General features: G+C 35.4%; 1 protein-coding gene across 1 annotated transcript; it reads right to left on the bottom strand.

The window, feature by feature from the left end:
• Nucleotides 1-4,076: 4,076 nt before the first annotated feature.
• Nucleotides 4,077-5,358, bottom strand: RR5 (response regulator 5). The gene is made up of 5 exons (XM_079000163.1): nt 5,102-5,358; nt 4,945-5,021; nt 4,741-4,818; nt 4,580-4,650; nt 4,077-4,492 (listed from the first exon to the last, which is right to left on the bottom strand). Exons 1-5 carry the CDS (start codon nt 5,232-5,234, stop codon nt 4,252-4,254), a joined length of 600 nt encoding a protein of 199 aa, XP_078856289.1. The 5' UTR covers nt 5,235-5,358; the 3' UTR covers nt 4,077-4,251.
• Nucleotides 5,359-23,144: the final 17,786 nt, after the last annotated feature.

Here is a 23,144-nt window from a genome sequence, read left to right as displayed (position 1 = left end):
TTGTTCACATCATCCTCTATTGCTACATGCAGACCTTCCATGACGAGAATAAAAAGGAAGGGGGATAAAGGGTCACATTGACGAAGGCCTCTTTGAGGATAGAACTCCTTTATGGGGATTTTATTGATAAGAATTGAAGTACGAGACGACACCAAACAAGCTGTAATCCATTGACTCCATTTATGATCAAACCCCATGAAAGACATAATTTGATATAAATACTCCCAACTCACTGAGTCGTATGCCTTATCAAAATCCACTTTAAAGATCATTAAGTTCTTTTTTCTTTTATACCACTGAATAATCTCGTTCACCATCAATGGACCATCAAGGATTGTCTGCCTTTAAAAAAAGCAGACTGCACAAGATTCACAAGATCATCAATCACCAGTGTCAATCTATTTGCAAGAAGCTATGCAATAATTGTGTATTGCACACCAATTAAACTGATCGGTCTATAATCATTGCAGTTCAAAGGACTATCTCTTTTCGGGATTAAAGTGAGAAAAGATGAGTTGCATCCATTTGGGATCATGCTCGAGTCAAAGAATTCATCAACAAAATTATAGATATCTGTCTTCATGAGATCCCAAAACTTTTTTATAAAACGGAAAGAAAAACCATCGAACCAGGAGCCTTATCACTACCACATGTCCAGATAGCAGCGCGAATTTCATCTTCAGTAAACCTCGCAACCAACATCTCCTTAAAGCCCGAGGAGAGTTGTCTGATCCGAGAGTTTGGGTGAGGGGAAAAAACACCCGAAAAAACTTTTGATTTTTCTTTATAGAACCGTAAAAGTTGATCCTTGATATTAACAAGATCAACAACCCAAGAACCGTCAACCAGTAAGCCTGAAATAGCCAATTTTCTTCTTTTTCTTTTAAGCATACTATGAAAAAAGTTTGAATTCTCATCTCTGTCTGCACCCCATTTTTCTTTAATTTTTGAGCCGCATCCAATCCTTCAATCTTTTCTAAATCCGTTAATTGTTTCGGCACATCAATTCTCGTTGAGGCAATATCACCAATGCTTTGACAAGAGATCTTTTTTCAAACCATTGTTTTTAATTATTACCCCTTAAGCCACACCTTCAATATAAGCTTTTGTAATTCTTATTGTATCTTTGGTAATTTATTAATTTAAATTTTGATTTGTTTGGTTTAATTAATTTAGTTTAACTTATAATTTGCTTAATTTAATTAGTTTAGTTTACTTATAATTAACTATCGGCATCCCCTAGTTCAACTATTACTTCCAACTGTAATACTAGTAGATATAATACGAATAGTAGTGTCTAGAATGCTCATGGTGGACATGGTTGTTGGATTTTTAAAAAAGAGTTATATCGAAAAGATCCTGCATCACGGCTATTTTGCATGACCACTCTTTGGTTGATAGTCAAAAATATTATTTTAGAATTAACATGTGATTTAAGTAATGCACATAAATAATTATAAACTAAATTAAATTGTGAGAACCCGTGACCAACTTCAATCCTCATCACATTTACAACTATTGCAGGTGGTGTTCATGTGTGAACATCCCCTCAAGATAGATCTTTACGCGCATCAACACCCTTCATACCCAATGGCTTTATGTAGCTTAAATTTGAAATTATTCGGCATCGTTTAAAAGGAAAAATACCTATGTATTGCCTACTCAAACACAAGTAGGTGATGATTGTCAAATAGGATATTATGATCCTTAATTAGCACTTTCGTTATCTATGCAACTCATATAAGAAAGTCGTTATTTTGATTTCTTCTGCCGGCCTATAGTTATCAAGTTCATTAAGAAAGATTTACAATCAAGTTTTTGTTAAGTAGTTCGTACTACCCAAAAAATGCGAGGGTATAAAAAATTCAATAAATTCATGGAGATTTAAAGGAGTTCTTTCAGATGTTTATAAGTTTAGTGGCATCTATCTAGCAACTAGTATTTAAGTCATCTCGTGCCTAGTGGCGGATAACTCGTTTGCAAATAATAAAAACGAAAAGTATAAAATGAAATTTTGGAAGGGACCAAAACATTAACTTCGATGCATAGGGTATGTGATTTACAAATGACAAAAGTCCACATATAACACGGGAACGATTAGACCATAAAAAACGAACCACAAAAGTATCAAAATAAAATTTTGACCCAAAAATTTATGTATGGAAGAGGCGGATAAAAATAAAGCTAGAAAGTATATCATAAGGAAATTAATAAAAGCGAAAACTATAAAAAGAATTTATGTAATGGATGAAAACGTAAAGTGATATGTGTCTTTCTCTTGGCAGAAATTTCATCATGTCTAAATATGTCGAAAAGAGCATCCTTAACCAGGTCGTATCAGTACTTGAACCCTGAGAGATCTCTACGATGAACGTATGCTCTCCAACGAAGTTTAAACAAATAGTGCATGTCACATCAACCGAAAATAAAGGGATCATAAGGCGATATTTGAGGATAACACAATACTTCATTGGCGATATATGTTGGACAAGACCGTCAATAGGAATAGCCATAGAAAATTCTTGAGCATGTGGTGCCCTTAGAGACTCAAAAACTGTTTTATGACTAATCATCATGCCTAAGTGAACTTCCATGTATTGGACAGTTTTACTAAAAATAGCACTTGCCAATAATTGTTGGACTTTTGGAGGGGCGGTATCCTTATTAGTGAAACCGCTGAAGTCAAAGTCCGAAATCGTATCATGAAAACGGGCCAAAACACAAACATAATCATAATTCATACCACATACGGCGTTATCTCGTAAGATGTGGTCTTGTAGCACTCACGATTATGCTCGTGATGCCACAAAAGTATATGCGGAAGCCTCTACCGCTGAGCACAACCCCAAACCACCAAACCCAATTGGTAATAAAGCAAGTCGTCATTGAATGTCCCCACAGAAATGACCCCTACAGACCACAATGTCTTCATCGACTCATGTAATATTTTATCAAAACGCAAAGTTGTCTTCTCCATGTGAATGGATTGACACGTCCTTAGGCCAAAAAAAAAGTTTGGTGAGGCCCATGCAAGATCGAAGCAAAAGAAGCTCATTATGCGAATTATGCAATTGTGGAAGAATGTGCATCAAATCAACAGTCTTAATAGCCCTCTTGATGGCTAACCCGTTAATAAAACCACCATCTCTACTAACAGCTCCCCCAAGAAGCTTCACCCCTAATAGCAACCGTCAAATGTCAGTTGGGAATAAACCCGCACAAAGCTTCATATCATCAAATGAAGACCAAAATAATTCGTTTTCTTGATATTCTGTTCAAGACCCGATCTTGATTTCTTTGACTTTATAATTTCTTTTTTCCTAGCCTGCTAGTTTTTATTAATTTCTTGTCCTTCCAAAAAAGAAAATCTTCACTAACACGTTTCAAAGCGTCCTTTAAAAATCTTAAAACTACGATGTCAAATGATAAAGTTCGAAACCAACATCCACAAGTACCCTCATTAATACATATACTGCCGAAAGGAACGAGGGCCACAAGTTTTAATTATAAGTCTAATAACTTCATAAATTGTGTGTGAAAATTGCACTTTTTTTGTAAAATAAGTATGCAACTTTGACTAATTGAGTAATTCATTGGTAAGGGCCCTAGTGGATTTAATGGAGACTTGTACTCAACAAATCTTTGTAGGGGCCTCATTAGATTTCTTTTGTTTTTAACGTTACCAAAGATTCTTTATCAAACCACCTAAAACCAACTTTTCTTTTTCTCTTTCTATATTCTCCTTCTCCAAATTCAAAACCCCACCTGCTTTTCACTTTCAGAGGGAAAAAACACATTTTCTTTTAGGCCTTTGCTTTTTAGAATTAAAGATGCAAATCTAAAAGATCATGTTTAACTGTTAAAAGTCATCGTTTAAAGTACGAATATAGCATCATTTCAACTGTTTTACAAACGTAATTAAAAAAATGTCAGAAATACGCACCCGATATTTATCTTTATTAACATTATAGAAATTATTAAATATTATAGACTCTTAACTATCTTCAACTAATTCTTTTATTTTTTTAAATCCAAATGGTATAATTTCAATAAACAAACCAAATGTTGCAAAAAGATAAACAAAAAAATTTCATGATTTTTAGATCAATTGTAAAAAACAACGATTTTCCAGTCAATGTTTCCTGAGTTTATAAGTGTGCTTCAAATGTAGTTTCCTAACAAAAAGGGGGTTTTCGTTCGTTAAGATTGAAGTATTAACAAAAAGAATGTGTTCAATGCCTTTGTTCTGTTCTACAATCTAGCTCGTTTTGCTACCGATTGTTGAGGCGAATCTGGTGGAGATGAAGTTAAATCATGGCAATCAATGGAGGTTGGCAGTTTTGATGATTGATCGAGTCTGTATTTCCTCTTTTTTGTTTGAATCGGGTCAATTTCCGGGGCTCCAGATTTCAGAATAGCGTCTTTCAGACGTCTAACATCGGAAAGCTTCACTGGTTTTAGTAAGTAGTCCTCAGCTCCTTCCTCTAAACATCTGTACAGATTAAGACTCGATTTATGAAGATGTTCATGAGCAAAAGAATTGATTGATTAAAGGGAGTGAGAAAATGTGAAATCATACCGATCGATGCGTGTTACACTGTTCTCAGATGACATAATCACTACTGGTATCTCTCTCAGTGTTGAAGAATTCTGGATGAACATGAAGAGCTAAATTCGTTTATTTGGTGAACAGAGAAAAAAGATCGAATGAAATGATAAATTAAAAGTTTGAACACAAACCTTGATTTTTTTAAGCAGTTCAAAACCTGTCATTCCAGGCATGGAATAATCTGTCATTATCAAATTCACCTTCAGATCCTGGCAATCAAAACGAATCAGATTCGTTTCTACAGAATATATTTTGCTTTTACTTGGAATGAAATTATTCACTGATAAAAATCAACATGTCAACTAAATTTCGATTTAAAAGTCGCAAGGGCTCACATCGAATCGAGTCGAGTTCTTGTCTTCGTCTAACCCTAGATACTGTAAAGCTCTGGTTCCGCTTTCGACAACTGTAACTGCAAAACCACCATAATAATCTAGTCAACCGAATGTGAGAAACTCAAAATTCAGGTCGAGATTGTAATCATTATCGTACCTTTAAAGGAAGAGATCTGGAGAAGCTTCTGGATGACTTTCCGGTCGATGTTGCTATCATCAACGGCGAGGACATGCAACTCCTTACAGTCGGAGGAGTTGGTCGGATCGCAACAGAGGGTCGTCGTCTCCATTTGGCAAAATGAATAATGAAAAATTGGATAGAAAAGAGAAAGATTTGTAGAATCTAGAAGGACAGGAGACTTGACATGGAAATGGAAATGGAAAATGGCGGTTTGATGAGAGTGGTTGATGAGAGAAAATGGCATTTATAGGGTGGTTGGGGTGGGGGGCAAAATCTGGTTTAAAGAAGCAAAAAGACTAAAAGCAGAGATCCGGGAGATCTTTGGCAAATCTAGAAATCATTATCCCACTTGTCTCATTTGCCATCCATTAAATTCTTTTCTTTGTTTATTTATACAATTTTCATATTTGGCTGCTAAATTTAAATGCATCGTCCTTCTAATTAATATCAAATCAATATATATTACTAATACTAGGTTACAATCCACGGGAGATAAAGTAAAAGAATATTGATAATTCAAAATGAATTAAATCATGTTTTCTCGGTATTAATATGTAAAATGGTTTGAAGGTAGGAGCAATGTTTTTTTATGTGTAGATAAATATAAAAAAATGATAATTGTGTATAATGAATATAAAACTGAATAGACTGAAGAAAAAAAATAAAGAAGAAACAAACGCTTCGAATCATGAAAACGGCATTGTTATATGCAAATAAAAAATTAAGATAATATAAGAAACTTATATGAACACAATAAAATAAATTACAAATTCAAATGATGAATAAAATTTGTTCTACTAATAATAAAAACAATATTATATAAAAAAAATAAATTCTACAAATTGTTTACGAATTTTTAAAAACTTATTTATACACAAAAGTAATCATTAATCATATATTTGCAAATATTAATATTTTTATAAAATTTGATATGTTAACGGTAACAAATTAGAATAACTTAGATAATAATAAAAAAATGATAGATTTATAAATGCTTCTTTTGATACAATATCTTTATCTACAATCTCTATATCAAATGGTTCAAAATTGTAATAAATGTTATTTGAATGATGATTAATAAGAAAATGATAATAGTGTACATAGAAAAATAAATTTTGAAAAGGTCAAAATAAGAACGACAATCATACATGATATTAAAATGAAATTTTAAATCTGAAAAATGAGGTAATGTAACAAAACTACATGTATATAAGGACGTGTGTAAATGAACTTTGATCGTTTGATGTTGCAGACGTTTTATTAGATTTTATGTTGTTCAAATATAATTCTTTAAATTTTTTATTGTCTTGAGCGCCACCAATATAATAAATATTATTTGAATTGTAAAAAAAATAGCAATTTGTGCAATAAAAAAACGCCGATGAACATTCCTAGAGTTGTTATAAGTTTTATTATGATTATATGTTTAATTGTTAATGAATAATTGGTCAAAAAATAATAGGCATAAAATATCAAATTTTAAGTTGGAAACTCTATTTCGAAAAGTACCCAAAATTATTTATAAATATTATTTTGTGGGTTCCTACAATGAAAACTCTTTTTCAAATAGACGACAAATAAAGAATTAATTGGAAATTAGGAATCATAAGGTAATAAGGTAACTGTTTTTTGTGATGTAGAATGTTTCTGTGGTGAAGGAAAAAAAAAAAGAACAGTGGTAGTAACAAAAAACAATAGAAACAAACAACCAACTACAATGACACAATAACACATACACACACAAATACAAAACTACAAAAGCAAAAAAACTGGAGAAGAATATTTTTGATACACATGAGAAAAATATAGATTATATATTTTTCAAAATACATATTGGAATTAAAAAAAACAATAGTGTATTTTACAAAAGCTTGTAAGTGTGTTATAAATATAATATTATTTATCTATTATTATTATAATGAAAAAAATATAGATTATATATTTGTTAAAACGAAATTAGTAAAAGGGGTGTGTTTTACAATCTATGTAAGTTGGAAAAATGGAATATACTAGGAATATATTTTTGTGGGTAAAAAATGGAGTAGGGTTGGAGATGAAATACTATTACCTCATTTATCACTCCATTTTTTAGGGAAAAAATAGAAGTGGGTTAGAGTTGGTCTTAGGATTTTTCAAAACTTCATATGCAATCTCCAAATTAACTATGAACAAAATCACTAAAATTTGTGGGAATCTTCAAACCCAGAACCTGTAACAAAATCATAAAATTTATGGGAATTTTCAAACCCAAAACCTGTAACAAAATCATCTTCTTTAACCAAACCTAGGAAATTTTTAGAACTGCATCTTCAACCTCCAAATCGGTGACAACTGTCACATCTTATATCACACATGATCCTGAAGATTGTCATTCCTTTTCACTTCTAAAAATTTATGATTAATGAAGTGTATTCAACATATACATATAAATTTCGATCTATGAAAAAAGAAAACACTTATCAAATCATACATGGACCATGGACCAATTTCCTCAACCCTAAACAAATGACGGAGCTTTAACCCTATTTAGATCTGAAAAGTTTTTTCGGTTTTTGATTTCTTGAACTTGGACTTTTCGGGTGATGATTATTGGTTCTTGAACATGGATGTCGTAGCTGATGGTGATAATTTCGGGTTTTAGAGAAAACAATTATGATGGTGGCCACCGGAGGAGACAATTGGGAGGAGTGGTGGCTGGAATTGCCTTTGATGGGTATATTTATAGGAAAAACGATTCGGAGATGTGATATCCCCATTTTTACAGCCAGAAAGACCGATTTGTTTATGTTTTATTTTGAAAATCAGAGTATCTTTTAAAGAAATATGTTGCGGAATTTGTTCCAAAAAAAACATGATAAATACGTTATCAATGCATTTTCGAAGAAGTGTATTTTATTCCTTTTAAAACATTGGGATGTCATCGTCAATACAAAAACATAAGCATAAACAGACCTTACATTTATTTACACTAGTGATCTACGTCTCCTTAATCTCTCAATGTAATGTAGCTTCGTATCGACACGACGACACCTGTGATACAAATAAACTGAGTGGGTCAGGTTGGAAAACCTGGTGAGTAAATAGGGATTTTAATCCCACAATGTTATACCATATATATATATATATATATATATATAATTTAGAACTCATGATATATACAATTTCACATCATATAAGCAATTTCATCCCACCCCGACGATCCTCACAACGATACGATCTATACTCTCGGATCTAAAAATTACCGTATTTCCTAATCCATACTCTCGGACCTTAAATTTTACCTCTTGCTTGATCCATACTCCCAGATTTAATACATGCTCTCAGATCAATCTCTCGTACTAGGGACAAATGTCTAAATCCATACTCCCAGATTAATGTCAAATAACTATGTCCTATCCATACTCCCGGACTAAGGACAACTGACTATGTCTTAATCAATACTCCCGGATTAATGACAATTGACTATGTCTAATCCATACTCTCGAACTAGGGACAATGACTATGTCTAGTCAATGCTCCCGGATCAATGACATATTTTAAAGTTCTATTCTCTGTGTATATCTCACTAGTACTCATAAGAAGATACTATCCAATATTCCTTATAATTAATTTAGGTTTATTCTTTATCCTAAATCATCATATATAATTAGGTATGTTCTTTAACACGTATTTCAGGCAACATCAAATAACTTGCACATAAACATATATTTAATACTTCGATCAATACTTATATTAAAATCATGTTCATGAAAGAAACTATGCACTCACTTGTCAAAGTGATGATTCCAAACCCGGGTAGCTCTTCGCTTCTAACGATTCTATTTTTCTTCGACGAAACCTAGCATTATTATCGCTAAGTTTTAGTCTAATCTTTATTGCGACTAATTATTAGTCTAGGTTCATCATTAAATCAAAGTCTACTTTCATGATCTATCAAGTAGGGAACAACCATGTAGGATGATATCGGAGGTAGGGTCCGTTTGGTATACGGAATATAGTGTTTGGAAATCTCACTTTAAACGTCTCACTAAATCACAAGCTAGACATCATTCCCATAAGCAGATCAATCAGTATAACGACTTTGAATCAATGATAAATCTTATTTATAGGTTCATAATAACGATATTATATTTTAATATAAGCTATATTTAAAGTATGGTATGCTTATTTCACTTACAACGAGTTTTATTAAAAACCGGGTTCCGCTGGAGCAGAGCTTCTGAGCCGAAAAGCTCTTTTTCTCGGAGCCTTCGTGCACTCCGGGGATTTCTTAGAGCGCTAGGGAAGTTTCCTAGGATTTAGGGGGTTTAGGGAGTCTGGAGAGAAGTTAGAGAGAGAAAGAAAGGCTTATGGTGTGAAGAAAATATGAAGAGTTCATCTCTAATTTATAGGGGTTTTATCGTAAAGTAGGCCCTAAGTTTCATCCGTATCTTCCGCGCACGAGCTCCATTATGTTCTTTATATCCGCACATTGGTATTTATGAGTACTACAACTTTCATTTAGACCCTGTCGGCTAATTCTCATTCTATCTCAGATTTACAAATCTGTATCGAATTCGCCGCGCTTGAATAGTAGTGACTAAGTTTCGTCCATATCTTTCGCATACGAGCTCCGTTTTCGACTGTCTTTTTGTCGTTGATCTCCTATTAACGAGATATTCAATTCTCGTTTAGACTATTTTGGTTAAAAATCGACCAATCTAAAATTCGAATTTTGAGTCGTGCATTGCTAGGCCAAATCTTAGAAAAATCATAACTTTCTCATACGAAGTCTTTTTATGCAGGTTCTCGGTTTAACGTATCCTATGACTTTTGTTTAGATTTATAAGGTTAAAAACTCTTCTATCATAAATTCACTATTTGCGTTATACAGTGTCGTGCCGGTTCTGTCGCGAAACTTCGACAAGCCATAACTTCTTCGTTATAACTCGGATTTCGGCGTTTTTTATATGTACGGAACCCTTGTGACATATACTATAACTTGGTTTAGATTATTCATTTAAAATAATCTTCCATTAAAAATTCATTTTTGACGCTTATTGTCTCTAAATTGACTAATCCGGATCTACGGGCGTTACATGAGACTTACGATTGCCTCCAGTATTGCATTATTGCTGGTAAAAAGGCTATTGAAGATGCTCATCTTGGTGGTGATAAACGCTCTAAGGTTCGAAAATCATAACCAATTCCCGATCTATTTTCACAGAAAAATCACTCAAATTTTCATTCCTTATGCGATTACAACATGGGTTCAACATTGCTTGCTACTGATATTGGATTTATGGGACCAAATTACTGGATTTTTCATGAATTTAAAGGCTATGTAAAGAGGATCTGAAGATTTATAGGTTTGTGTTTGTAAGGAGGATGAGAACCAGGAAGATCTAAAATCGATTTTCAGGTATTATGGGTGTGGTGGCAGATTTTGATTTGTTTGAGAGAGAGAGAGAGAGAGAGAGAGAGAGAGAGATGTGGGGTCAATTTTTATTTCTAATTAATTAAAATATTTTTAAATATTTATAAAAACAAAAGAAATAAAAAGGACAAAATAGTCTTTTCATTTTTAACACGAACCTTATCCACAAAAAAAAACTGATTTTAAACCAATGGTGTATGTTGAAAACTTTTTGGACTCAACCTATATTTTTTTTATAACTAGAGGGACCAAATTTGCAGTTTAGTCTTTAATCTAAAAAAATCTACATATTAACACGTGGTATGTCTATTCTTAGGTTCTGGGTTATAGCACAACGGCTCAGCGACGACTAACATTAGCGTCGGTGTCCGCGAGAATATTTTGTCGGCTAGGGTATCCAAACCCCAATGAGAATGAAACCACACCTCGATATCTCTCATCCTCTTTTCTTTTTCCAGTTCGAAGGTTATTTTTTAAGGTTTTTTTTAACTATTTTACTTAAATTAATACATATTAACTCTACCAATTTGTTCATACAAATTGTTGAGCTCTCTACGGTTTTCTTTACTATAAATCTATATAATGGATTCTCAAAACCTTTCAAACTTCACAACCCCATAGTCAGCCAATAACCGATCTCCTTTTTATAACTAAACCACACTCACTTCCGATAATCTATTTTCTCTCGATTTCAGACATCGACCATTTAACGGGCTTGAATCTTGAAATGCTCTTCAATGTGTCTTTTATTTAATGAAATATAATGATTATGTTAAATTTATTTTTATTATTTATATTGAAAAATGAATAAAATGTGAAAGATATGTATAACATATGATAGGTTGAAAGAAACATAATTGAGAAGATTGAGTGAAAATGAGATAACACTGAGCTAACATTGAGATGACATAAAAAAACCAAAGAAGTGAAATTAGAGACATAATATTAAGGTTCTAAAAAGTTCGTCATGGCTCTGCCATGGCACACCATGACTCCAAGGCTTGTATGTGCCGCTAAGCTTTACCAAAACGCCGCCTTGACTAATATGTGTATAAAAATGAATAATAGTGGAAAATACATTTAAAAATATGAATTATATACAAAAATGCCGCCTTAAGTCACATCTTACAAACAACATGGCTCGTCAAGGCTCGGAAAAACTTGAGGCTTGACATTGCCGTTAAGTCATGCCTTACGTTATTTAAAACATTGCATAATATTAACCCATTTGAAAATATGGTGTCAAGGAAGAGAATATGGTGGAAGCTATGGTGGCAACGAAGACGTTGAGATGGAGGGAGTTTGGGGTGGCTGTCACACGCTCGACGTCTACGTTCAGAAATGCCGAAGAGAGAAGAAGAATATTACAATGTTAGAGCTCCACTTGCTCGGCACCCATTCCTTCGGGTCTTATACCACGTTTTAAAATGTTGATGGCCAAATACATTTATATCAATAACCCAAAAGAAATTAAGAAAAATCCCAACCATCGTTTTTAGAATTGTTTGACCCTCTAGTAATTTTTTTTTTCTTTTTTACTCTGGTTTCCTCCATTTTTCACACTCATTCACATGTGATATTGGGATCAAAGCAAAAATCATGTGACATGTTCTTTTAGAAGTGAGAAACAAATTATTTATAATGATGACTAAAATAAAGAAAAATGATGGTCGATGCATGCACACCAGCATATTTCTTTGAATGGAGACAACACATCTTTTGGGGGCCCATAACATTGACAAGTCAACAAAACATGTCAAAAATTCCTATTTAAACACAATCATTTGTGCTCACAGTGTTCAAGATTTTCTTGTTATAGGTCTTTTTTTAATGAACAAAATATATATGTATAAATAAATATTTCTATCATCTTTTATTTAAATGTTTTGCTTTTTGAACAAGTTTTGAACTAAACGCCTATAATCAAATGACAAAATCAGTTACTAATAGATTAATTTACACACTTTAGATAACAGATTTTTTTAAGCGTTATAAATTATAAATACTAGAACATTTAATTAAAAATCATTTTCTTAAATAAAATGACAAAAAAAGAAAATGCTTATTTTAGGTGGACAAGAAAATAATGATAAAATGTTAACGTTTTAAGTGCTTATAAGCAAAATTTGAAGTGGTATAAAATTTGACCATCTTAAGTCCAAGTTTAACGGTTTGAAACAAACGAAACATTTACTCGTTTTCTTTTTTTTTTTTTTTTTTGAATAAATGATATTCTTAAAATTTGGTTTAAAAAAAAAAACAAAAACAAAAACTGTGAACAAGGTACTTTACGTATTTTTATAAACCAAAAAGATAGAAAATCATGTAGTCACAAAGCAATATAACTCAATTATCGACTGGAATGATGAATGCCATGGTTATTTTTTATAAAAAGCTTATGAGTGATATTGGTTGGACACTTAGAAAAGCTTTCGACCACTATGACTAGTTGCATTTTACCATATATTTTTTTGTAGAGGTGAGCGGCGGATGAAGGGCCAAGACCAAGATGGAGGTGGTGGATGGGTTTACAATAATCATAATAACCTAAAAATAAATATTCATATTAATAAAGGTTGTTGTTAACGTAATGATATTCATCGAAATATCATCTTTTTAATTTTTTTAAAATAATTCAACCATTTTTTTTTGAATTGTCAAGATGATTATTTACTTCACAATTATTACTGTTGTTCTTATCTTAGCTGTTATTTTTATCTTAAACTTGCAAGAATATTACAATTGATATCAAATCATCTACTTTGTGAGCATGTTGTTCTCATCTTAGCTGTTATTTTTATCTTAAACTTGCAAGAATATCACAATTGATATCAAATCATCTCCTTTGTGAGTCTGTCCATATTATTGGATCATTAGATCATACAAACAAGACAAAAGTTTTTTTTTAAACGTCAAATATACTAAACTATATCTAAACTATTCCACCTATGTCTATTGTGGGACTTGAACCCTCAACCTCAAGAATAGAGGGCAACACCGGTTACCGCTGGGCTAGAAGCCCTTTGGTAGACAGAAGTCCTTTGACCACCAAGAATTGTGTGGTCTGTTAATTACTAAGAATAGGTGCAATTTAATTACTAAGGCAACGCAGAGTGGGTTTGGAAGGAGCTCGCACCCGTGACATGCACTTAGCACACATTGTGTCATCAACTCGGTATGTAGAGAAAACAGTTATCTCTCTCTCTCTCTCTCTCTCTCTCTCTCTCTCTATTGGAGCTGAGGTGGAGCTCGGAAAGAGTTAAATCACTCCTCCCTAGCCAAGACATATTTAGTAGGGATAATGACTTGAAAGGTAATGAACTTTCGACTTTGTTCACATTTAGTCATTAAACTTTTTTTCATTATCTATTTGTCACTGAACTATTGAAATTGTTCACATTTTACCCTTATGACCGGTAACAACCGGTCATAAGGATAAAATATATAAACAATTTCAATATGAAACATCCCAAAAATACAGTTTAAAATTTTTGTTTTAATTTAATAATAAAACCATAGTCATCAAAAATCATATAAAAATCATAAACAGTTTATCTCAAGATATCGTAACAATTGTCAAAATATCATAGTATAACAATCCCAGGCTGAACAGATGGTGAGTGGACTGCAATCTTCCCGAGCTCCTATTTTGAAACTGAGTAGGTGAAACAAAACTGAAACTGTAAGCACGAAGCTTAGTGAGCTCCCCCAAACTACCACATACCATACAATAACATATAAAACAACTATTGAACCTTGCCCACTACATCAGACAGAAGTCCGGAAACTGCATCGGACCGAAGTCCGGAACTAATCAGGGCCTTGCCCTCTGCATCGGACCGAAGTCCGGAAACTGCATCGGACCGAAGTCCAGAACTGACTGAACATAGCATAGCGTACTCATAACTACTAGCATAAACACATATACTGCATACTGCATCGGACCGAAGTACGGAACACATAACACAAAGACATGCTTGAATCACAAAGGCATCAAGCATACTGAACTACTACATTGTACCGAAGTCCGGAACTACTGCTAACTAAACGGGCCGACATTGTGGCCGTAGACCTGTTTCTACTGGAAGGAAACTCACCACACAAAGATGACTAAAGAATACTGCGTATAACCCCTCGCTGCTAGCTGGCAGATCCTCGACCTGCTGATCTCACGACTCCCCGAGCTATCAATAGCAACATAACACTTAGTCCAAAACCATTAAGTTTCCTTAGGGTAAAATAACAATGTTACCCCTGATCTAATTTGGTCCATGACTTAGGCCTAAATCCATCACATGAAGGGCCCAATTCCTTATGGTCTTTACAAGCCCACTAACGGCCAATTGGGCCCAACTTCTCAAATGGGCCTTCCCTCTAGCCCAAAATATAATATAGCCCAATAACAATCCAACAAAATAGTCCATTAAGGCCCATAATCAACTAGTCCAAGAAAATGACCCAAAAGGCCCACCGACTTACGAACGCCGGGCGTTCCCTTATGGAACGTTGGGCGTTCCTTCGCAATCCTGGTAGCGAGTCTCAATGGGAACGCAACGCGTTCCCAAGCCCTACGCAGTGCGTTTGTGCCCTGATTCCAAAAACTGGCAACTAAGCACTTAATGCTTAAGCCATGCTATCCAAACATAGATCCAAGCTGTTTAAGACCTCCTAAATCATAAAGTCACGGACTTGACGACTTTGCATGCACCCAAAAGTCCCAATCTCGAGAAATAACAATCAACTTCCATAAATATGATCACAACTCTTGCATGGACCCATTAGGACCTTAAAGATGGCAACTTTCCTGCCTAAGGGACTCAAATAGCCTCATGGGTGGCAACCGTAAGTCTAGAAACCGATTTGAAACATAAAAATCCATTCTTGAAACCAAGAAGGGACAATATTGATGAGAGAGTAGATCTATGATGTAGAAGCACCAAGACAAGAACTTTATACCTTCAATAGGATGGAAATGATGCAAAACCTCTGGATCTACAAGCTCTCTTCAATCTCTTGCGTCTTCTCTAAATACCTTCTTCTTCAAATCACCCAAACAACACCAAAAATACTCAAGGTAAGCTCAAAATGCATGCAAGAGGTTTAGGGTTTCGTTCTTAAGGTTAGATAGGATGAAGGCTGAAGGAAATAAGGGTTGGGGGTAGTTAAGGTGTTTAAATAGGGTATAAGACCCGGAAATTAGGATTTAGTTTGCCCAGACGAACGCAGCACGTTCCCATATGCACCCGCACCCATTTTCCTTTTGAACGCCATGTGTTCTTACTTGGTACGCCGTGCGTACACGGTTTGGCCCAAACCCTTCTAACTTCGAATAACAATAACTTCTTCGTTATAACTCCGATTTTGACGTTCTTTATATCCACGGAAAGCTAACGAGAAGCCCTACGCATCTATCAACTTTATTTAACCTGAAAGCCAACCGAAATTAAATCCAAAATCCATAAATGGCCCGAACCAACACCTTTGTCGATACCTTTGGGCTCTAAAACACAAACCGAATAAATGGATCATCCAAACCACATCATTCACCTCCAAATGAGTCCAAACTCAACTCTTCAAGGTTTCTAACTCAGCCAATACCCACTCCTCGATCACCACCCTGAACTGGGAACGATTCGAAACGGGGCGTTACAATTCTCCCCCACTTAAACTCAACTTCGTCCTCGAAGTCTTCTACGAATACTTCTATCAGGTACTTCTCCTCGATCATAGTAGCCACTCCAAGCTAGCCTGAATGTTCACAACCATCCTTATACAACGCTTAACCTTGTATGCTCAGTCTGACCCCCGAAAGGACCGCTACACTTGGTATCCTGAGGGTCCTAACCATTATCATTCGCAATCGATGGCGTCCCAAGGCAACTTTCCAAAAACAACAACCTTATCAATCTCTGAGTGGAACAACCCTTTTGCTATACTAAATCTCTAACCACTCCAGTGTTGGTCCCCTCATTGTTACCCACGGAATGCTCAACGAAATGGATCAGATAATCCTTCGAGTAAAAGATTCATCCTTGTAACGGTTAGACTCATACGAGAGCTGCGCAACAGAGTTAAACCCTTCTCTATGAGATTATTTAACCCTGCTGTGAGAGGCATAACACTTCTTGGTCAATTAGATGCCCCACACCAAGCTTCTCTTACCATTCCATACACGCCCCACTACTCAAGTAACATGACCACAATCCTGAGTGTTGTTGGATAAGGTGTCTAAGTCCATAAATATTTCTGGTATGTACTTGACCCGACCCGGCATGGTCCATTTGGGTTGCATGGCACCATGCAATTGGATAGACTAAATGAGAGAAATAAAATTTGTGGTTTATTAATATATTATAAGTTCTAATATATTACTAATATTATTTAATTAGTTTGATCAAGAATTAATTTAGAATTAATTAAGTGATCAAAAGATAACTAATTAAATATATGGGTTGATTATGTAAATCATCCATACTTGTATAGTGGGCTAAGAGGCTCCATGGATTATCAAGTTGGGTTTCACCCATAGGATGCTCCATGGATGCTCCATGGGAGTTACAAACCCATGGGTCATGGAAATGAAGAGTCATGACACGTTAAGGTTTACATGGTGTAACCCTAGATGTGTCAACACTATATAAGGATCATATTCTCCACCAAAATCGGTAATACACACGAACAAGTGAGGGCTAGGCCGATTTTTTGCAAGTGTAAGATTCTCTCAAATGTTTACTCCTTTGCATTTGGTTTTGTGTGAAGCATTTGAGGCATCACACTTGGGGTGCTAGGCTCACAAGGTTTCAAGGATCATAAGCAACAACAAGGAATGTTATTCTATCTTTCATTCAAGTTAAAAATTGTTCCCCATGTATGCTAGATAGGAATATAACCTTGGAATTCAACTTTGCATGATAATTAGACAAACATAGATCCAAGGTTATTAGGGTTGCATGTACACTTAGGAAGTGTTAGAATGCTCAAAACCCATCAGTGGTATCAGAGCCTAGGTTTGTTTGTTGATTATTTGTGAAAACTGTTGAAAAAAAATCGTTTTTTTGTTTCTGCTCGTATGAACTCGCCGAGTCCATGACCAAATGCAAGCTACTCGTTGAGTTTGTTCTTGCACTCGACGAGTATAGGCTGCAGTTTTCAGAATTTTGATTTTAGTTGCTGCAAATGGACTAGAAACATTACCCTAAATTGTTTTGGTACTTGAAAACATGTTTTAGTTGGTGTAATGTTTATGCTAATCCATTTACAATGACAATTATCAAAATTACAAGTTTTAAGTGTAATTTTTTATTCTTGAAAGTGTTCATATTCATGTTCTTGTTCTTATGATGTTTAGATGATCATAGGAATTGTTTGTAACCTATGTGGTAGATTAATTCATGATCATAATGTGTTTTAATGGAGTCCATAACTTGTCCTCAAGTTATGGAAAACCAAAAGTCACTTTGTTAAAAGCCATTAAAAGAACACATGAGTTATAAAAATGAAGAGTCTTCATTTTTAATACTCTATTAACTCATAAGTTACAAGAAATGAAAAGTTTTTGAAAGTTTACAAAACTTGCCCTCAAGTTTTGGAACAAGTAAAGTCTTAATTAAAACTTTAGTTCCAACCCTTAGAATTTTAAAAGTTAAAATTCAACCCTTATACTTTATAATATTATAAGTTAATAATATATATATATATATATATATATATATATATATATATATATATATATATATATATATATATGTATAAGATCAAGTCGTCTTACCACTAGTACGCCTCATTCATGAAGTCGGTCTATAAGGGGGGTATAAGGTTGTTGCCTATAAAATGGCAACTTAATGGGTGTCCACTCTCACCCACCGCTTCCTTGATTGGTGGAGGGTCGTTAGCCGAACGGGTAAGACAAGGACTTAAAAATTCTCATTAAAAGTATGATGAATGTTATAAAGTAACTAAATGTTTTATTAAATTCCCAATCTTAGTTACTTTAGGAAAAATGTGAATAAGGTGCTAATCCATGAAATTACACTTTACACTTTGTTTAAGTCGTTGGTGGAGCGTGTGTGGTTAACTGGCACACTAACTTGGACTTAACAAGGTAGGTAAAGGGTGACTTAAGGTTTATCATAGTATCGGTGGAGCGTGTGTGGTTTACCGGTGTAACACCCGGATTCCCAGGTATGATGTCTTGCTCTTTTATTTTTGGGTGTTGAGGGGAGACTCGGCGAGTTGGTGTCTAGACTCGCCGAGTATGGTCGCGGTTGTGTACGCGAGTTCACAGCTGGACTCGGCGAGTTCATGAGTGGACTCGGCGAGTCCATGCTGTTTAATGAAACCCTAATTTTTGGGGTTTGAGACCTATTTAAAGGGCCTTATGGCCGTCATTTGCGGCCACCAACCCCAAGAGAGAAACCCTAAAGAGATCTAGATCGTTTGTGAGGAAGGAGAGGCCAATCTTGAACTTTTGTGGGTGCTTTTGCAAGAAGGAAGTGTTCAAGGCAAGAGGAGGCTGAAGGAGGTACAATTTTGGTGGTTTTGAGCTCATAGAGATTGTATTGAGCTATTATTCTCGGGCCTTCTTCATGTTACACCCCAAAACCGGAACGGCGGAAACGTTCTGGGGTGGATGACGTCATGCCAAGTATCACAACACATGCATTATAGTAATCAAAGTACAACAACCATTGCATTAATAGTAATAGTTTTACATGGTTTACATTACAATACATCAAAGTAATACAAGTAAATATAAGTAAGTATAGCATGGTACTAAGCTATCTTCATCAACAGCTCCGGGGATGTACATGTCTAATGCTGACCTGAGAATACAAGTTATTTGAAAAGCGAGTATCAACATTTTTACAAATGCTGGTGAGTTCATAAGTATTTAGTGTCATTTTGTTCAAATAACTTTAATAAAAGTGGTAGTTTTAGAGTATCCATTGAATTAGAGTCTTTACCAGAAAATCCTATATTTTCTTTAACAAAATCAGTCTTCTACCAAGACTGGATGGAGTTATGTGGTAAAAAGTAGTTTTCCCTTAATCGCTATCACTATCAAAATACAGAATTTGATTATTAAAGAAAGCAGGAGAAATCAGGGAAAATAGCATATGCCTCAGCAGTGAAGACTGCTGACTAAGGCAAAAGGAATCATAGACTCCAGGAGAGTATCGAACAAACGACACGCCTGGCTCGGTCTAACAAAGAGAGACACAGACCCCAGACGGTACCAGATGAAAGGTACAGCTAGCAAGGCCTAAAAACAGAGGATACAGACCCCAGACAGTATCAAATGAAAGATACAGCTAGTAAAGTCTAAAACAGAGAATACAGACCACAGACAGTATCAAATGAAAGATACAGCTAGCAAGGTCTAAAAACAATGTGACTCTGAGAGTGGGTTTCCAGCATACAATGTAAATTGCTGGTGAAATACCGTTACCTTAAGGCCATGAATTATAAGGTAACTTGGGATACTCTTAACCATACTAACCAACACTAGAGTACCTGACGCCCTACAAGCGTCTATAAAATGTGACATTTGTCACCCCTTGGCTTGGTAGGCCGTGGACTGTAGCTAGCAGTCAGGGTGCGGGGGTGTCAATCCCGTATAGATCTATACACACAATGTCCGCTCTCCCTACAGGAGATCTGGTTACCAACTAGACGACGGAGAAGGCCGTGTCCCGAAGATGCATCCCAAATAGTGGGTAGTGGGTTTCCAATATAAGTGTTGAACTAGAGGTAGAGACTCATAACTGAACTCACTAGAGTAAACCTATATGTCTATGCTCGTATAAATAATATATAACTAATGAATCCAACGACCTTCGGACGGACATCCGATCCCACCAGACCACATCTCAACGAAGAAAAGGAAATAGGGCGAACAATCCTTCCTAATTCCTTCAATCATTACTTATATGCATCTATACAAGCACAGACATACATCTAACTACGTTTGAGTGTGTAACAAGTGGAAACGTATCGTGAAGTATAACCGAATTGTGATGTATAAGCGAATCGTGAGGTATAACCGAACAGTGTGGAATAACCGAATCGTGAAGTGTAAACGAACAATGTGGGATAACCGAATCGTGAAGTATAAGCGTTAACAGGTATAAGTGTATCACAAAGTGGAGGCGTTCTCAAGTATAAGTGTATCACGAAGTGGAAACGTTCTCAAGTATAAGTGTATCACGAAGTGGAAACGTTCTCAAGTATAAGTGTATCATGAAGTGGAGGCGTTCTCAAGTATAAGTGTATCACGAAGTGGAAGTATTAACTAAACAGAAATAACGCAGTGGTATCTTAACCAAGTAGAAGTATAAGAACATAGACGTAAACTTTGGAAAACCTTTATATATTAAGAAAATCATGACTTGGTATTCCTTTGTAAAATAAGTTTGAAAATCTTTAAAAATCCTTTGAAAACCTTTCATAAACAAGTTTAAAATGAAACTTTGATTAAACATCATAAGTAAAAGCTGAACAAATAACTATGTTTTTAGAAAACCATTTACAGTGTCATTCTCGGTAAAACAGTTAACAGTGTGGTAAATCCTTGTGCATGCGGGTTATCAATCACATGTGATTGATATGATAACTGGCATGTTTAACTTGTATTCCCCCCTATAAAACATGTAAAACATTTAAAAGGTTCATTCAGGGGTATGAACTCACCTGGTGTAAATGGATCCGACGAAGGTGCCGGTTGGGTGCTCGGTGTCAAGTAAGACTTGGACACACTTAGTGACCTATTTAACATATGATAACATATGTTCACATACAATTAGTACATTCAATACTAATTAAACAAGTATATGCACTCTAAGGAGTGGAAAACACTTTGGTTAAGTGTTTGGGGTGTCCCGGGTAACATCTAAGGACTTGAATGGCTTAGGAATGGAGTTTACTCTCCAAGAGTAAACTCTCCATATGGTGTTTACGGCCCTGGGACAACTCCCCATGAGTTTACGGCCGTAAACTCATGGTGAGGGGTTCTAGGATGTCTAAAGGTCTCATATCAATTGTGGAATTTTGCTAGGCCCAAATATAAAATGTGTGAATGGGTTTAAGGCATCATATGGACCCTTTGAGGAGTTTACGGCCCTAAGCAAGGGAGCTTACAACCGTAAGCTCCTATACACTCATTCTTTTGGTGTTTTCAAGTCTTAAATGGTAGAGGATAAATCCTAGGTATTTTTCCAAGTCGAATGAAGGAGTTTGGGCACCATTTGGGCATTAATTGGGAGTTTACGGCCCATGAACCACCTCTATGGGAGTTCACGGCCGTGAACTCCTATTCCCTTAGTTTTATTGAAGTTTAAGGCTTTTCCAATGGTGGTATTGCTTCAAGGTATTTTTCCAAGGTCATAGGGTGGTGTTTGGGGCATTTTTAGCACAAAATTTTGATTTTACTCCCCATGAAGAGGAGTTTACGGCCCAAGCATGTTCTTGGGAAGTAAAATCATGTTTACTCTTCAAAAACTCGTTTCAAGGTGTTCTAAGTCCGAATATGTAAGCCTAAAAGTCATATCTAAGCCTTAGGGGCAATTTGGAGGGGTTTTGGGGCTTAAAAACCCCCATTAAATGGTGTTCACGGTCCAAGAGTGTTCTTGGGCCGTAAACACCTCATTTTGTCCCTAATTTATGTTTTAAACTCAAATTTGCAGGCTAGATAAGCTATATAACAAGTTAGGATAGTTTACCTACTCGTTTGGGGCTCGAAACAGACGATTTTTGGCTCGGGAAAAGTTTGTAGAGAGAGAGTAAAAAGATGGAAATGGAGTTTACTCTCCCTTATATAAGGGTTGGAGTTGAAGCTCAATGGAAATCTACCCAATACTGTCGTTATACGGGGCTTTTGGTCGCACCCGATTTAGTGGTCGTAATAATAAAAACTAACTTTTTTCAATTAAATGGAAATGTATATTATATGTTTTTATTTATCTTATCACGACGTTAACGACATAAAAAAATATAAATAAATAAAACATTTATTTATTTTACGACCTCGAATTAACGGAACTTTTATGAAATGGAATATTCCGTTAACGGAAACGGGGTAATGTAACGGAATAAACTTTGGGTTGTCACATCATCCCCCTGTTAGAGGGAATTTCGTCCCGAAATTCAGGTTTAGGCAAGGAAGTAGGTATGAATGGTAGAGGCAGGAGGGTAATTCCTATTCGGTTTGTCCTCGAATTCCCAAGTGAACTCTGGTTTGTGCTTGTCATTCCAACAAACCGTCACTTACGGGATACGGATTCCGTCTCGTGTAGTTAGTGAGTTCCGACTGGTGTATCTACAAGGTTAGGGTTCTCAATGGTTTCTATCAAGATGAGTGGGATACGAAAAGTGACGTCGGGCAACACTGATCAAGTCTAAGGAGTGGATCGATCCAAGATGAAGCTTGTGGAATATCCGAAAGTAGTAGTGGTCTGACGAGGGTTGGACCAAATCTCCATGAGGATTCTCAGATGGTCCTAAGCTCTCGGAAGGGTAGAGCTTTTCAGTACTTAGAACATAGTGTGACTCTGAGAGTGGGTTTCCAGCATACAGTGTAAATTGCTGGTGAAATACCGTTACCTTAAG

The sequence above is a fragment of the Lactuca serriola genome, chromosome 5 (genome assembly GCF_051521515.1).
Source record: "Lactuca serriola cultivar US96UC23 chromosome 5, Lser_US96UC23_V15, whole genome shotgun sequence".
Taxonomy (NCBI): Eukaryota; Viridiplantae; Streptophyta; class Magnoliopsida; order Asterales; family Asteraceae; genus Lactuca; species Lactuca serriola.
Note: the sequence above shows the minus strand (reverse complement) of the source record. Positions and strands in the feature narration are given on the sequence as shown.

Excerpts from the sequence above, each read along its gene's own strand:
- RR5 (XM_079000163.1), bottom strand. The coding sequence starts at position 5,234 with ATGGAGACGACGACCCTCTGTTGCGATCCGACCAACTCCTCCGACTGT. Across the intron at positions 5,022-5,101 it reads CCAGATCTCTTCCTTTAAAG|TTACAGTTGTCGAAAGCGGA; the intron begins GTACGATAATGA and ends GTGGTTTTGCAG. Across the intron at positions 4,493-4,579 it reads AGTGTAACACGCATCGATCG|ATGTTTAGAGGAAGGAGCTG; the intron begins GTATGATTTCAC and ends TAATCTGTACAG.